Source organism: Arvicola amphibius, chromosome 1 (genome assembly GCF_903992535.2).
Source record: "Arvicola amphibius chromosome 1, mArvAmp1.2, whole genome shotgun sequence".
Lineage (NCBI taxonomy): Eukaryota > Metazoa > Chordata > Mammalia > Rodentia > Cricetidae > Arvicola > Arvicola amphibius.
In genome coordinates, this window is record NC_052047.1 from 3,790,153 (window position 1) to 3,808,871 (window position 18,719).

General features: G+C 40.8%; 1 protein-coding gene across 1 annotated transcript in view; it reads right to left on the minus strand.

The window, feature by feature from the left end:
- LOC119824803 (ATP-binding cassette sub-family G member 3-like) overlaps positions 1 to 18,719 on the minus strand; it is a 48,443-nt gene that overhangs the window by 15,092 nt on the left and 14,632 nt on the right. The window contains exons 7-12 of the mRNA XM_038345284.2: positions 16,445 to 16,596; positions 15,225 to 15,326; positions 14,030 to 14,280; positions 11,702 to 11,784; positions 2,684 to 2,773; positions 1,138 to 1,262 (exon numbers count right to left, since the gene is read on the minus strand). Coding sequence (XP_038201212.2) covers positions 1,138 to 1,262; positions 2,684 to 2,773; positions 11,702 to 11,784; positions 14,030 to 14,280; positions 15,225 to 15,326; positions 16,445 to 16,596 — 803 coding nt within the window. The remainder of the gene's footprint in view (positions 1 to 1,137; positions 1,263 to 2,683; positions 2,774 to 11,701; positions 11,785 to 14,029; positions 14,281 to 15,224; positions 15,327 to 16,444; positions 16,597 to 18,719) is intronic.

The window sequence follows — 18,719 nt, forward strand, 5'->3', positions numbered from 1 at the left end:
GTGTGCAGGTGGAGTTTAAGGACAACTTTCTGGAGTGATTCTCTTTTCCATTGTGATTCTGAGGATCAAATTCAGGTTGTCTGGCTTACAGAACAAGTAATTTGTCCATGGCCTAAATGACTGGCTCTGAATGGTAAATCTGTTATAAAACAAAGTCTAAGCTTTATTAGTGCTTCTCTCTCTCTCTCTCTCGCTCTCTCTCTCTCTCTCTCTCTCTCTCGCTCTCTGCTTGTGTGTGTGTGTGTGTGTGTGTGTGTGAAAAGTATGTAAACTCTCATCACTTAGTCTAGGATAAAGTTTAACCATAATACACAAATGAATCCGTGCACATATATCAAATAACATTTATATTATTTAATTTCAACAAACCTCAAATTCAGTATCCTCTTTCTTTGTAAGATTAGGTAGCATAATACACTGTGTGCATTTAAGTTCTTTTACACACACACACACACACACACACACACACACACATATATATATATGAGATATTATCCTCATTTCTATATTTTAAAGCATATACAGAGACATATGCAGAAACACAGAGAAAATATACAGCTGAGCTAAGAAAATGGCTCACTGATTAAAAGCATGTGCTACTATTGCAGAGGCCCTGGATTCTGTTGCCAGCACCTACACAGTGGCTCACATTCTGTAACTACAGTTCCAGGGGTTCTGATGTCCTCTTCTGGCCTCCCAGGCACTGCACTACATCCACTCAGTGCACACACAGGACAGATACACAGAAAGACAGACAGAGAGACAGACAGACACACACACATACACACACAATCAGGCAAATACACAAATAAAGAAAAATAAACATTTTATAATATGCATGGATAGATATCTAATAATTGACCTTGCTCCATTAACACTGTCTCAAATGTGTATGCTATTTCCACATTCATTAATAGTGCACAAAATCTCTAGCAAAAGCACAGTTTCATGAACATCTTTTGTAGTGTTTTGTGATCAAGTCTTAGAGACTTTTCTCCCACTGAACTTCTGTTTCACTGGCACACAGTGGAGATGAGCTTTTCTACTTCTGCTCTTCTACTTCAGACTCGCCACAGCTGTACAAAACAAAACACTCTCCCCAAGAGTAAAGATGCATTCTCTTGCTTTGTCACTTACCTGCTATGCTGAATACTATACCAGTAAATATAACACTTGGGAATAACCTCCTGGGTACCAGCTCACCGAGCAATTTCCCAAGGAAATATGGTGACACTCTGTAGTATCCACTGGTGTGCTCATGTCTACAGAGACAAAGATCACATTATACATCCTTAGATTAGTCCAGAAGGCACAGGTGAGTTGCTGGCTACACTGACTTCTGCTACCACAGGCAGCCTAACAACACAGTCCCCTATCCTCCAGGCTGACTCCCACACATGTCCCCATCTTAGGGACCAGCCACTCTAGGTCATCATCCTTATGACATTCTCACTACTGTTCTCCCTATCACAGAACTCTCCCCTCTTTTGTCCACTCTGGGCACACAACAGCCCCTCCAGGGAAACAGCCCAATGTGCCCACTCTCTCCAGAGTCTCTGCCCCTCTGAAGCTGTCTCCCTGAGGAGCAGCTCATTCATACCTCACCTCAGACCATGATCATGGAGACTTCTGTCCCTCCAGTTCTTATGAAGAAGGTGACACTGTCACTCTGAGGTCACAGTGCAGCTTCAGGACACCACATCCTTCTCTTCTGCTACCCTCACTTTAGAACAGATGTATTCCTCCAATAATCTCTCTTTACAATCACGAATCACTACCAGATGTCAAACGTAACCGTTCCCTTTCCTGGTTCTTCCAAATCCCCAAGCTTTTACCCTTCAGGTGCCTTCAGCATCTCTGATTTTTATGATACATGCTCACCTGCATTTAATTCTATATGTACCCAAAAATGACCAACTTCCTATTTCTACCCAGCCCCAAATGCTGGGATTACAGAAATACAGCCATGCTTGGGGTTTTGTGGTACTGTGACTCTAACACAGGATTTCATGCACACAAAGTCAGCGCTCTACCAGCTGAGCAAGACCCTCATCTCCTCTCTGATGACTCCTCTCCATAGCATGTACTTGGGACCATACCTATCTTGGCCATCTTTGAGAGCAGGGAATCCTAAGCACAGGCCATCAGGAAAAGGTTCTTCCATGCTTGAAAACACGGGACATAAACAGCTCTGTCATATGCAGCTGCTGCCTGGCTCTTTCCAGCCCTGCATCATGAGGACAGAGATTCTTGTGCAGCTGTGTCTCTCCAGCTCCAATGTGCTGCTTAACTCACTACACTTAAGCTCTATGAAATCCCTGATATCCTTCTTTGGGGGCATCATGAATATCCTGTGATTTTCATCAGTTCCTTACTACTGTGTTATCTGCAGCAATGAGATCTAGTGGTCTCACCTCAATTTTGAAGTTTTTCTCTGAGCAGCAGAACCCTCTGCTCTTGATTTCCCACCTATTTTTTAATAATATTAGGAATCTCTTTGCATACTTCAAAAATTATGATACTACATGATAAACACAAAATTTCATAAATTGTTTATTTTCAACTAAATAGGAAAAGGAGAAATTACTGGTAATTCATGAGCTAACATTCTAGGCCCAATAATGAATGTAATTAATTTGATTGCTATCCCCTGATGCCTGCTTCTGGAGCAGGGATTACTCACAGAAAACGATTCCTGTCAATCACAAAGAGCTCTCCGGCAGACACGCTTGTGAGACACAGGAAGACTGTGAGCAAGAAGAGCAGGCCGGCTCTGCCAGGAGAGAACGGAGGCAAAAGCAACAGTAAATTCAACATTAGGATGGTTTCTTTCCAATACACCTTGCTATGTAGATTAAATAATGTTACACAGATCTGTTCTTTAATTTAAAAAAAAGCAGGACTGGAGAGATGGTTCAGCAGTAAAGAAGGTGGTTTGCTCTTGCAAGGGACCCAGATTTGGTTGGCAGCACCCACATGGCCGATCACAGTCCTCTGTCATTCGAGTTCAAAGGGATTCCATGCCAGCTAGTTTTATGTCAATTTGACACAAGCTGGGCTAATCTGAAAGGGGGAAACCTCAATTGAGAAAATGCCTCCATAAGATCCAGCTGTAAGTCATTTTCTTAATTACTAATGGTTGGGAGAGGGCCCAGCTCATTGTGGGTGGTACATCCCTGAGGTTCTAAGAAAGGCCGAGCAATACAGTAAGCAGAACCCATCATGGCCTCTGCAGATCCCTGCCTAGTTGGGTTCCTCCTGTTCTGGCTTCCTTCAGTGATGGATGACAGTGTGGGAATGTTGGCTGAATAAACCCTTTCCTCCCTAACTTGCCTTTCATCATGTGTTTATTCAGAATAGTGGTAACCCAAACTAAGACAGAATCTGGTGCTTCTTTCTGATAGCCACAGGTCTCAGGGCACACACATGGTACAGACATAGATGTAGGAAAACACTCATGCACACACAAAAAATAATTATTTAAAAAGGAAGAAGGAAAATGTAGAACTGTTCTGGTTTAAAATGTCAGGGAGTATGAGTTCCATGAGTTATTCCCCTCTCTGTCTCCATAACAGTAGCTATTAGTGGAAGTTTGTCCTCTAAAACCCAACAATTTGATAATGACCCTTAATATAACAATACCAGAGTATGCAATTTAGGGTTAACTGGTTGTAGATGAAATCATGAGAGTGGAGCCCCAGGATGTCATCTGGGTCTTCATCACCTCATCATGGGAAGAAACAGCATTGCAATGTCTGCCACGAGAGAGAAGGTGGCCTAACAGGAAGAGCCTGTGAGGGAATCCTTACCTCAGACTCTCACACTGCACTGTGGAGACACATTGCTTTTAAATCCACTGAATCTGCTGGATTTACTCATGGCAGCCCAACCCAACTTCAATTTAACTAAAAAAGAATTATAAGCATCGTGCTAATAAAGAGAGAAACCTAAAAATAAATAAAGTTCCAAGAAGTTTTCATACTCAGTTGGCTGCATTAAATTTAAAGAAGAGTAAGAAGGAAAACATGAAACAGTGGAAAAATCCCCACTCAGCGGCTTCCTACAGACACGACCTGTAGAAACATCTTTAAAGCCCTAATAATCATCTCTAAAATAGGCCAACCAACTTGCTGCATGGCTTCCAAAGAGCTCAAAGAAGGAATCCAGTCATGCTTATTTATGAAGAAATAATCTGTGATCATGTGATAGGGGATGGTAAGCAGAAGGAAGGGGAAGTAAAAGGCCCTCTGCAGTTACCTGTTTCCTGGACACACACGTCAGGTTCCTCTAAAACAGACGGCATGACTGGGCCTAGCAGCCTGCTACACCTTTTCAACTGAAGTCAGAAGTCAGTGACTCTTTATCTAGGTACACAGGGGTGGTTAGATATCAGAGCAGATGAGGGGGACCTTATTAGAGACAAGTTTCCTCCGACATCAAAGGAAAATCCATTTTACAACCTACAAAAGGCCACATTAAAGGAAGAGGATGGAAAAGAAAAAGACAAGCTAAGAATGGGTAAGACTCTGAGAAGAGCAGGAAACAAGACCTCCAAACTCCTGGAACTTGGGAGTCAGAGGTATGAGGATTGCTGCAGCCTGAGGCCAGCCTGGGCTACATGACAAGGTCTGGGTCTGTCGGGTCATAACTGTGGCCCTACTTCAAAGGTACAAACATAGAGCAGAGGACCTGAGCACCACGTGACCAACAATACAGTGGAGAACTTGGGCACCGAGTCACCAAAAAAAGAAGGGGACCTGGAACTAAAGCCAGCCTGGGTTACATGAAAAATTCTTGACCTGTCAGGTCACAACCACGGACCACACTCAAAGAACCAAACAACAGCAGAGGACCTGACGAGAGCACTCCATGGCCAACCATAGAGTGAAGAACCTGGGTTTCTGCTCTTCTCCTAATGAGCCAGTCTTGCTTCCAAGGCTCCACTCTACTAAATGCACAGCTTTCTCTCCACTCTTCCATTCCCACACACACCCATTCCCCGGTGCTCAGGGCATTCCCCACCACTGTCTCCAATAAATTGTCCTCAAGTTCCATCCTGTTTTTATCAACAAAACCAAGAATTTAGGAAGGGAACTTTATGGTCCTAGCTATACTTAACCATATATACTGCATCTACTTTCTAATCTGACATTTTAGAGGTTATGATGGTAAATTGACAATCTATAACTACACATTTAGGTGTAAAACTAATATGATTCATGACCAATTTTATGAAATAATTATATCAAACTAAATAGGGTGATGTCCATCACTACAAATATGCCTCATTTTCATGGTAACATATTAGAAATGTATTCTCAGGAACCTTGAAATGTGTAGTAATATTTGCTACATTGAATGTGCTGTGAAATTTATCTCAAAGAAAAAGCATCTGATTTCTCCCATTTAACAGATTTTATATTCTTCACCCACATGTGTCTCCTCACTCCTCACTGCCCTGACAATGTACACTATGCTGCTGGGAGGTCAATTCCTTTACAATCCGCATGTCAGTGAAACACATTTGCCTTTCTGAGTTTGGACTGTTTTACTTTGCATGATGTTCCTCAGATCTTCAATTCTATCCATGTTGCTACAAATTCCCATTTTGAAGATAAGCAGCATTCTGTGTCACATCTTCTTTACCGTTTAGATCCCTTAACTTTGTTATTGTGTATAGTGCTCCAATGAACATCAGTCTTCACATGAACTTTGGGCAAATGATTTTAAATATGCATGTAAGTATGCACAGCATAAATGTCTGTATGCAAATATTTCTTTCAGTGCCTTCTTTTTTTTTTTTTTTTTTTTTAGGGGGAAATGTGTTTCATTTTTTATTTCCAAGGAAAATCTGTATATTATAAAAGCAAACATTTGTCATACCATCAAGTACAGAGTTCACATTGCAAACTGAACCATTTTCATGACATGTCTGATGATCTATTCAGTGCCTTCTTAATGTTTGACTGCCACCTCACCCCTATACTGCTGTTGAGCCAAGGGAGCTCAAATATGACAAAATTCAAACCCAGTTCCTTGATATAAGTTGGACAAAGGACAAGGACAATATTGGATCCAAATATAAGAATCATCTCTGGCCTCCTAAACATTACTGATGAAGAAAATATTGATATTGACCCTGATAATAATTTAATAGCTTAATTGCATAGATAATGTTATGGAAGTGTTTCAAATTGTCCTATTTAGGTTTTTTTGGCTGTGATAAATGTCATGACCAAGAGCAACTTAGGGAGAGTGGGACTGATCTGGCTTACATATCCAAGTCACGTCCATTTCTGAGGAAAGTCATACAGGAATTCAAGGTAGGATCTTGGAGGCAGGGATGGAATCTATGACCACAGAGGAGGAGAACAATCCTTACTGGTTTGTTCCACCTGCTTTATATACAACTCAGAAACACCTGCCCAGAGGTGGCAGTACTTCCAGTGGCCTTGCCCTTCCCACATCCAGTATTAATCAATAAAATATCCCACGGACTTGCCTACACATCAACCTGATAGATGCATTTTCTTAACTAAGGTTCCTTTTCCCAACATGACCCTGGCTGGTGTCAAGTAGGCAAAAAACTAACCAGCACACAAACCAAAACTATCAACCATTTATCAGGAAGACTGGAATAAACCACACACAAAGACCATTGTCACACAGTTCAGCTTCTTATACAATACTGAAAGAGAGAATGTAAAAAATACAAATTAAGAACATTTCACATCTTATACAATAAAGGAACTTCTGGAGGCATTACCATCCCTGACTTCAAACTCTATTACAGAGCTACAGTATTGAAAACAGCTTGGTATTGGCATAAAAATAGAGAAGTCGACCAATGGAATCAAATAGAAGACCCAGATCTTAACCCACAAACCTATGAACACCTGATTTTTGATAAAGGAGCTAAAAGCACACAATGGAAGAAAGAAAGCATCTTCAACAAATGGTGCTGGCATAACTGGATGTCAACCTGTAGAAGAATGAAAGTAGATCCGTGTCTATCACCATGCACAAAACTCAAGTCCAAATGGATTAAAGACCTCAATATCAATCTGAACACACTGAACCTGTTAGAGGAGAAAGTGGGAAGTACTCTACAACATTTGGGCACAGGAGACCGCTTCCTACGTACAGCCCCAGCAGCACAGACATTAAGGGTAACATTGAATAAATGGGACCTCCTGAAGCTGAGCAGCTTCTGTAAAGCAAAGGACACTGTCACTAAGACAAAAAGGCAACCTACTGACTGGGAAAAGATCTTCACCAACCCCGCAACAGACAAAGGTCTGATCTCCAAAATATATAAGGAACTCAAGAGACTAGACTTTAAAATGCTAATTAACCCAATTAAAAATGCGGCACTGAACTGAACAGAGAATTCTCAACAGAAGAAGTTCGAATGGCCAAAAGACACTTAAGGGCATGCTCAACCTCCTTAGCAATCAGGGAAATGCAAATCAAAACAACATTGAGATACCATCTTACACCTGTCAGATTGGCTAAAATCAAAAACACGAATGATAGCCTTTGCTGGAGAGGTTGTGGAGTAAGGGGTACATTCATCCATTGCTGGTGGGAATGCAAACTTGTGCAACCGCTTTAGAATGCAGTGTGGAGGTTTCTCAGGAAATTTGGGATCAACCTACCCCAGGACCCAGCAATCCCACTGTTGGGAATTTACCCAAGAGATGCCCAATCATATTACAAAAGCATTTGTTCAACTATGTTTATAGCAGCATTATTTGTAATAGCCAGAACCTGGAAACAACCTAGATGCCCTTCAGTGGAAGAATGGATGAAGAAAGTGTGGAATATATACATATTAGAGTACTACTCAGCGGTAAAAAACAATGACATCTTGAATTTTGCATGCAAATGGATGGAAATAGAAAACACCATCCTGAGTGAGGTAACCCAGGCCCAAAAAGATGAACATGGGATGTACTCACTCATAATTGGTTTCTAGCCATAAATAAAGGACATTGAGCCTATAATTTGTAAAAAAAATCCTAGAGAAGCTATATAAGAAGGTGAATCCAAAGAAAAACATATAGTTATCCTCCTGGATATTGGAAGTAGACAAGATTGCCGGACAAAAAATGGGAACATGGGGGTGGGGTGGGATGGGGGGATGGGGGGATGGGGAGAGAAAAGTGGGAAGTGGAGGATGGGAAGAGCTTGGGGAAATAGGATGGTTGGGATATAGGAAGGGTGGATATGGGAACAAGGAATTATATATCCTAATTAAGGGAGCTATTCTAGGGTTGGCAGAGACTTGACTCTAGAGGGGTTCCCAGGTGTCCAGGAAGACGCCCCCAGCTAGTTCCTTGGGCAGCTGAGGAGAGGGTGCCAGAAATGTCCAGATCCTATTTCCATACTCATGAATATCTTGCATATCACCATAGAACCTTCACCTGGCATTGGATGGAGAAAATGACAGAGCCCCACATAGAAGCACCGGATTGAGCTCCCAAGGTCCTGATGAGGAGCAAAAGGAGGGAGATCATGAGCAAGGAAGTCAGGACGATGAGGAGTGTGTTTACCCATTGAGACGGTGGGACAGATCTAACGGGAGACCACCAAGTCCAGTTGGAATGGGACTGATGGAACAGGGGACCAAACCGGACTCTCTGAATGTGGCTGACGGTGGAGGAGGACTGAGAAACCAAGGACAACGGCAATGAGCATGAACTCTACAGCATGGACGGGCTCACTGTGAGCCTTGTCAGTTTGGTTGCTCACCTTCCTGGACTTAGGGGGAGCTGGGAGGACCTTGGACTTAACATAGTGAAGGGAACTCTGATGGCTCTTTGGCTTGGAGAGGGGCGGAGTGGGGGTATGGGTGGAAGGGAGGGGAGGAAAGGTGGAGGAGGAGGGGAGGAGATGGAAATTTTTAATAAAAAAATGAGAAAAAAAAGAACATTTCACAATTTCTAAAAAGAATATGAAGTAACAGCTAATAAGGCTCTTCTTTATGTCTGCATTTTCCAAGAACATTTCCACATAGGTTTTTTGGAACTATGTCTACAAGTCTCCTGTAACAGTGTCTACACCATCTGCCTTGTCTGTGCTGTTCTGGGTTAAGATGTGTCATCTACATGGACAAAAACCAAGTACTAGAAGGTTTAGAAAGCATCCAGATCTTGGCCTTTAGGGAAGGCAAAGAGGACAGACTGTAAACAGACATACCAGGCATCTCACTGCAGACTAACTTCTAATTCACACAGAAGACAATTCATAGAAGAAATGATTTTTATGCTTATTCTTTTCTTCAAATATAATCAGTATTTTCCACACAGCAAAGCATATTTGTGGGGCTGTGAAGCTGGCCCATTCAGCAAAGTGTCCGCCATGCAGTCTTGACAACCTGAGTTCAAATGCCCAGAACACATGGGAAAGTCCCCAGCATAGCACTTCTCATCTGTAACCCTAGAGATGAAGGGTACGGGGTGGACACTTGGAGCTCATCAGCCAGCCCAGCCAAGTCAATGATCTCCAGGTCAGTGAGGGACCTGCCTTGATAAAGGAAGTGGAGGGACATCAATAAAAACATGGCATCAACCTCTGACGTCCACATGCAGACACATGCATACTCATAAACATGCACATGTGTATACACCCACACAAACATAAGTCCACCTGACACAAACCTGGACAAATAATATCTATCTATCTATCTATCTATCTATCTATCTATCTATCTATCTATCATCTATCTATCTCTATCTATGTATATATATATATATATATATATATATATATTTCTCTCTCACTCTCTCAAGAGAAGCTTCCTGAATTTCTTAATTATCTTTCCTTAATAGTCAAGCCTCTCTGGAAATTGTGATCCTGATGAGAAACTCTTTGTGAGCATGCTATAGTCATTAAAAAGTTTATAAAGGATATCTTTAAAGCCACGTTATAGCTCAAAACTAAAAAAGACCACAAAAGGGACATCCATAGGACAAGTCAGGAGAAACTGAGTCTCATCCTATTACCCCACACTCCCAGTCATACAAACCCAACTTACTCAAAAAATTGGCACTGGAGCAACAGAAGAATAAATAGGTAAACTAAAACATTTATGTAACAAGGCATTATAAACAGATAAAATAGAAACACACAGAAGGGAAGAAATGTATGTGGATCATGTATCTGGTCACATCTCAGAAACAAAAATAACCTAAACTCAATAGCAAGGAAAAATTAGGAGCCATAGAAAATTAAGTTATGGTTCAGCAGGTAAGATAACTGCCCCCAAGCTTTATGACCTTGAGTACAATCCTCCAAACCCACCTGTTGGGGGGAACAGCTCCTGTCAATTGTTTTCTGACATCCATATGCATGTTGCAGTGGTGTGGGAAGTCCTTCTAGATATGTGTTGCTTTTATTAATTAAAGAATAAAGAAGCTGCTTTTGGCCAGTGACTTAACAGAATAATAGCCCAGCTGGAAAAGATATATAGAGAGAGTAAGTGGAGTCAGGGAGACACAATGAAGTCTCCACCAGAGACAGACTCATTGGAACCTTACTGGTAAGCAACAGCTACATGGCAATACACAGATTAATAGAAATGGGTTAATTTAAGGCATAAGAGTAAGCCAGAAATACACTTAAGTTATTGACCAAATAGTATTGCAAATAATATAGTTTCTGAGTAAATATTTCAAGGTCTAGGCAGCCAGAAATGAACAAGCAGCCTCCACACACACCATAGGACACACATGCCCACACATATACACACACTAAAGAAATAAATAATTGTGGAATGAAAAGAAAATATTCCTATTTAAAATGAGAAATTGCAGATACTTCATAGAACAACCATGAAATTGTGATTTAATTTTTCTTAGGCATAGTATTACAGACAAGAAAGAACATAAGTTTCAGTGAGGGTATGGACAGATTGGAGCCTCTGTGTTCTGATGATGAAGATATAAAATAGTACAATGAAGTTGAAGACAAAACAGCAGTTCCTTAAAGAATTAATCCAATCGCCTATCATTTGGGAACTCTAACTTTCTACCTTAAAGAGCAAAAGTCCAGAGCTCAAACAGATGGACTTGTACACTCAGCACCATGGTTCATAGCAACCAAAGGTGAGAGCAAAGTACATTTCCAGCCACAATGAATGGGAAGCAGCACAGCATATACACACAATGGGATGTTATTCTACCTTACAGAACCCAAGGAATCCTCACATATGCCACACTTTGATGAGCCCTGATGACAACACACCAATAGAAACAAGCCTGCCAAAACAATTACAAACAACACCAAAACACAGACACTTGTGTGACTCCAATTCAGGGTTCCCACGTTAGTCATATTCAGTGACAGAAAGCAGAATGGCTGATGCCAGGAATCTGGAGCAGGTAGTATGGGGAGTCTTCTTTCAGAGCTGTGAGATTCCACTCAGGAAAATGAAAAACACCCTAGATGTAGAGTGTGGTGATAGTTGCATAGCATGAAGCTACTCCATACACTAAAACTGGCAAAATGTGAAATGTGTGGTGTGTGTAGTTTCCTAATTTCTACATACAAACACATGTGGAGAAGTGAGGTCTTCCACTCATGTACCAACATGCTCTATCATGTGATAAAATGTTTACTCTGTTCTTGTCTCAAATTCCAGTTCTTCATAGATTTATATAAGTTTGAACAAAGTGACAGCATTTTCTCATTTGCTTACCTGGTCTGGACTTCAAAACAAACATTTCTTAGGACACGGAAAGTGGTACCCACAATCAAGGCCAGTACGACTATGATAATTACCTTTCAAAAAGAAAACAGGGAAAAGAAAAAAATTTCAATTGGGAGTAGAAAGTATTCTACACATTGTTCATTATTTTAAAATCCGAATCAGATATCTCCCGTGAGATGAACACAATATTTTGGCTAGAGGCTCTGAGAGAATATAAAACACACATTAATAGACTGCTTGTATGCTAATCTGAAAATGAAGGTCTCTGCAATCTGAGGCTGCAACAGTGCAGACTCTGGAAAACCTAAGACTTCTCCCAGTGCTCAACCAGGAACAGCCAGTGAAGGACTCAGTTCAGGAACTAAAACTTGGATGACACAGGATGGGAGAATATGCAGGTGCCTGGGGAGCTCTGGGAACAAAACCCAGGTAAGTGACAGAAAGTCTTCACCTAAACTGGGGTCTCAGCTCTGCTGCCAATGAACATGTGCAGCTTTCTACTTCAAGTGGCTCAAGGGAATTCAGGCTTTCTTTACTCTTAGAGCTAGAAACAAGTGCACCCAGGCCAAGGGGATGGATCAGTGGTATTCCTCAGATAATGTCTTAAAAGTAGAACATTATGATCTTAGGGTAAGGATCCTACCATGCAATGTGATAAATTAGAAACCAAAATCCCAGGGCTTGGAGATATGGCTCAGCAGTTAAGAGCACTTGCTGCTCTTGCAGAGGACCTGGAACTCAGTTTCCCATACCCAAATGGCCCCTAATCACCTTCTGTAACTCCAGTTCAGAGAATTTGATGCCTTTTTCAGGCCTCCATGGGCATGCACATGGTGTACAGATATATATGCAAGCAAAACACCCATACATGAAAAATAAAAACATAAAAATATTAAAATTAGTCCTCAATTCCTAGATTCCTAGCATTATTAATACACACACACACACACACACACACACACACACACACACACACCTTACCTCATGACATTGCCTCACTGTTGAACAATGAGTAACTCAATTTCATGAATGTAACTCACTCGTTTCCAGTCATATTGAATTTTTTTTTCCCAGAAAGAATGGACATAGAAAGGTCTCTTTTATGACATAATGCCCAAGTAAAAGACCAAAGTGTTTGGAGCAACTGACAGTATAACTCAAATGAATAATATTTACATTCAGGCAGGGAAGTAGCAACATTGAAATATAAAAAGGGCAGCACACACATTAAGTAAATGGTTTTTCATTAGAACCAATAACACATGACTTTGCACATTCAACAGAAACTAAATGCCTGAGAATAAAATAGCAATGCACTAACAGCAGAATTGACTGTAAGTTCTGGTTGGACAGGGACAGGGATGTAGGTCCATGGTAGAGTGATTGCCCATTAATGGCTAAGGCCCCAGGATCAAACACTAACACAGCAGAATCATCAACATCATGATTAAAAGATAACTGAATAAGTGATGGCCCAATGATCTGGAAGAACCACATTCCTGTGGGATATTCATGTTAAAATACAGATTATCTTAAGTCATGATGATCCTTGTTATGCAATCAGTATAAAGAAAAGTAGAACTTCACCTCCTCCCAGTTCCAGTGGCTGACAGGGAAGAGCATCGTTCAGTCCAGTTACTGTGTGTGAGCTGCACTCTTTGAGTAGCTACTGCTTTCACACACTGGACTCCTGATGAGGGAACAGCACTCTGCAGCGGGCTCATCTCAGGCAGTCGATGCTCAGGCTCCCTCAGAGCTGTTCCATGGCCCTGTCTCCTCACCACATGATTTCAAGCACAGATCAACCGTCCTTTCCCTCTCCAGGCATCTCCACCCCTTCTCTGCTTAAACTTTCCCCAAGTCCATTCTCTCATCTGACAGGCTACAGTTTTATCTGTTTATCCAGTGACCATCCATCCCCTCACAAGGAAAGCTACATCAGGAAAAAGCCTTTTCCTCCTTGACTCATTCCTAGATTTTGAACTTGTAGGATGCACTGATGATATAAACCAGACAGGTCTGAGGCGCTCCCAGGTGTTCTGAACTCCTTGTACTTCCTGAATTAAATTTCCTACTTGGATAAGTCATTACAGTTCCTCTTAATAAAGAACAACCACTAAAAACTTTTTCTGAAAGTAAAAAGCTAATCATAGTCTACTTGTATAACTGAACATTTCTCTATGCCAGGCGGAGTGGCGATGACAAACACATGGAAGGAGCAGAAGATAACTGTGACCCTGCAGTAGACTGACTCAGAAACAAATTGCTCCCACGTGAGTTTTTCCACAGTGAAATTAAAATAACTCATCAGATTACCTGGATCCCACTGACCCATGGAAAACCCAGAAAATTTTTAGATGAACGACAGAAAATCCACCAGAGCTGATGCCAGAAAGGGGTGACACACGTGATCTCCTCCAAGGCTGAGCTCCTCCTTGTCTTCTGTTCCCCCAAGAGTGGATACAGTTCAGTTCTCATTTTTCTGTATGAGGAGGACTGGGCATACATATTGGCTAAGTTTTCTCTGACTTGGTGCTGTCTCTCAGAAAGTTCTTTATATTTGTCGACTTCAGGATAAAAGTGGATAAAGACAAGAAACATTAGACAATAATTTAACTGATTTTTCTGAGACACTTTTCATGAATAACAGATAAATTATGTATTACCTTCTCTTTGAGACAGTCTCAGGTACCTTAGACTCGCCTCAAAGTTGCTCTGAAACCAAGGGTGACCTTAAACTTCTCCAGGTCCTCCTGTTTTTGTCTCAAGTGCTGAGATTACAGGAATGCACCTTCACACCCAGTTATGTGCTGCTAGGAACCAAACTCGAGGCTTTGTGCAAGATAGGCAAGCACTCTACCAGCCTAGCTCCATTTTCAGCCCATCACTTTTTGACAATAAAAATATTACTCTTGTGTTAATTCATTTGCATATTAGAAAAGTATCCCTAACTGACCTGACTACTGTCATTATCTCATGGATACAGCAAACCAAAAGGCCTTTTCCCATCCAGACCCCAATTCTTAACAAAGTCCTCTTTCCCTTATGGAGCTATACTTCTTAATGTAAAACTCTGGCCCCTACTTTCTGCTTCAAGTGAACATATATGCAAATGTATAAACTGTCAAGTATCTTGTTTTTAAAATGTTATAAACAAAGACAGGATGTTGACATAGCCCTGTAATACCTACACTTGGGAGGTGAGGTGAAAGAGCACACATTTAAGGCCAGTCTGGCTACATAAGCAAAACATATCTAAAACAATAACAAAACTAACTTGACAAACAATATGTACATAAACTTTGAACCCAAAGTTTCCCTGTAACAATATCATATAAATATTCTTTTGTAAATTAAATAAAAAATACCATGCACTAATGTCTATTAGCTAATTTTAATGCCACTAATTAACAAAAAACTAATGTAAAACATTATATTCCAATGAGATACATGATTGTGTTTCAATGAAATCAGTTAGATGAAAACCTATGACTCTAAAAGCTTCATTTACCATCATGGCCATCTTCCTCTATGTCTAATAGAGCAGAGAAACCTCCATTAATGATGTCCAGGAAGAAATCTGCAGGGTTGTTGTGGGAATCATATTCATAACCTACAAAGAAGTCAGACCAAGAACAGAAATGTGAGGATCCTCTTTCAGAGAGTGAGAAAGGGGAGGGGAGACAGAATCTAAGAATTTCTTCCTCTACTTTCTCTTCCCCTTTTACTTATCTTTCCTATTTTATATATACACTCATGATATTTCAGCAATCTCTGCTTTACAGCCTATTGTTTACATGTGTGTGCTTATGTTGGTGCTACACATACACAGACACACATGTAATACACAGACATAGACAGAGTAGACATAGCCTAGACATAGAAAAAGACAATTAGACATACATGTAAACTGTACATATGAACAGACTAGACATAGACATGGACATAGACATAGATATGTGAACTCTTCTTGTGAAAGAATCAATAGAATTTGGTCAGATTTTTATTGGACTTTGTAGATGCACAAATGTTCATACATTTTTAAATTACAAAGATTAATCAACAGCAAAGTGCACTGGACAGCAAGTATTTAAACCTATATTTGTAGTCAAAGATAATCATCCATAACTGCATCCATATTTCTCTAAGAAGAAATTGATGACATGAACCATTAAAAAAAATCTTTCATTATCCAATTTCAGTCAGGGAAAGGCAGACCAAAAACATGAGTCCACAGAAGTAAGACTTGAGCAACTATAGCTCCCAAGCATCACCTAAACCAGAAATGTGAAGTTAATACTAAGTTAAGGAATGTTTCCACAGCTCCTCAGAGTCAGGTCACACTAGGAGAGAACTGAAAACCACCATCTGCTACATGAGCAAGAACACGATGATGCTGGGCTTTTCCAAAGCTGTTCAAAGGACAGATAACTGAGCCTGAGCCCTGCATGTTAACTAAGAGGGTCAGCACTACTGGGAAGCAGGGAAAAAAGGCACAGTAAAAATCCTGTACACAGGCATGCATAGAGGACAGGAGAAAGAAAGAGACTTGCACAGAAAGCCCATGCTGCACAACTAGCAGAATCCTGTCACCAAATTAACCAAAGGTATTTAAAATGGAGAAACTCACACACAGTAAGTCTGCATGAGGCCCAAGCAGCATTCCTGAGAACCCCTGTTCTCCCCCAGATCCCGTGACTGAAGGAGCTCTCACAGCAAAGCCAGCCATACCTGCGGATTTGAAGAACTCCAAAGCCTCCTGCCCAGGCCCGTGAAACATGACTTTTCCCGAGGCCACTAAGGTGAGGCTGTCAAACAGTCTGAAGATGGAGTACGGGGGCTGATGAATGGAGAAGATGATTGTCCGTCCCCTCCTAGACATCCTAAGGTTAAAGAGAGGAAAAGTCATAAGTCACTGAACAGAAACCTTGAGATTCTTAACAAAATATTTTATTCATGAAGTTATACTTTTAGTTCCTATATCAGCTTGAATTTTCCTTAAAAACAACTTTACTCACTTGTACTATGCACCAGATAGAGAAACCAAGTTAAAGCTTTTATTTAAAACTCTAGGACTTCTAACATGTGAGACATCAGTAGTGCACTCAAGTGTTACCACGTTGATCCCTGTGCTGTCTTCTCAGACACTGAATTGGAATATCTGGGAGTCAGTGCAGGGAATCCATATCATGAGCAGGCAGCCCTGGTGATTGACAGGTTCACGCAAGCTTGAGAAGCAATGACAGAACAAACATTACAGCTATGACTGTAAGCACAATTCCCCTCAATCGTTCACACTTTCTCCTCTTCAGGAATTGGTTTTCACTGCTCTGATGATGTGGCTCCCATTCCTAACCACTTGCTCTCCGGCTAAACACTTCAACAATAACCTAATTTCAATTTTCATAATATTGGCATAAGTCATTTCTAATATAATTTCCCTTTTGTGTTGATAAGGCTTAAACGGTCAAGCAACAGATGAAGAGGTCACAGTTAGTTAAGGGGCAAACTTGGGATTTGATTGTTGATTTAATTTCATGGCAGGAAAAATGCTGAACTACCATTTCAGGAGGTCATATCTTCTGTTAGAAGAACCAATAACAAAAAACAGTATTTGAAACTGCTATGAAATATTTTTATTGAAGTTGGGTATGGTTGCATATCTCTAACATTCCAAAAATTTGTGTGATCAGGAGTTCAAGTCCCGCCTAGATTACAGGAGATTCTATTTCAAGAAGACTAACAGACAGAATAAAACAGAGGTGAGGAAGGAAGGAAAGGAGAGAAGGGGAGAAGGGAGGGGAGGGAGAAATGGAAAGGAGAACGAGAAAGCTGTGAAGTGCAGTGCACACCTTGAGCTCTAGAATTGAGAAGGCAGAGGCAAGAAAGTGAGATCAGCCTGGGCTACAGGGTAAAATGACAAACTATGAAACCTTAAGACAAGTGTCTCACAAGCATATGCTGTGAGGTGTCACTGTATCGAAAGATAGACTGCCTCAAAGACAGCCAGGACAGACAGCAATACCAACACAAGGTGGTGCAGAAGTGGAGGATTCCTTGTGAGAAAAGACTTGCAACCCCGTGAGAAGGTAAAACAGAGTGCCATCAGCTAAGAAGAGAAATAAAATGTCTGTCTAAGAAACGATGAGAGCTCACTGCTACACAGCAAGGATTGTGTTTGTCTGAATGTGTTTGACAAAGAATATAGGGAGAAGTGGAGACAGGGAGGAAGAGAGAGGTAGATAAAAAAGGGCAGAGAGAATGATAAATAACTGGTGTGGAATTAAAATATTATTAAATGTGATTGTAGGAAGAGCAGCTTAGGTGTGGGAAGACCCTTATGTTGTAAGCTGGAACATTAGGAGGATGGTAGTCTAGAGCTTGCAAATATTCAAAGTAGAGGGCAGACATGGCGAGATCCTTCCTCAAAGTAAGGTCTAGGATCTGCGGCCTCAATGTCTTCTCCCACAGCATTTAGTTTGGAATCCTGGGCAGTGTCTCACACCTACAGAATCACACCTACAGAATCACACCTACAGAATCACACCAACAGAATCACACCTACAGAAACAGAAGGTGTTTTTCTACATGAAAGTAAATTTTTATTTTAAAAATATAAATTTGTCAACCATTTCTTTAAAAAGCATTGTTTTACAGGGTGTATTGCCTTGAATGTATGTCTGTTACCAAATATCCCTGGTGCCTGTGGAGGGGAGAAGACTGCATTAGATCCCCTAGAACTGCAGTTACAGATGATTGTGAGCTGCCGTGTGGATTCTGGGAAGGTTACCTGAGTCCTCTGGAAGAGCAGCCAGTGCTCTTAACTCTTATTTAATCTCTTCAGCTCTTCTCAAATAATTTAATTTAAAAATTTTTATTTTAGATATACGAATCCTTATCAAAAGAAAGAATAAGATTAAAGTATATTGCTTGAAATTCCAAGAAAATAAATTAAAACATAATAAAAACCTCACAGTGAAGGAGCTTCCACTAGTCAAACTGTAAT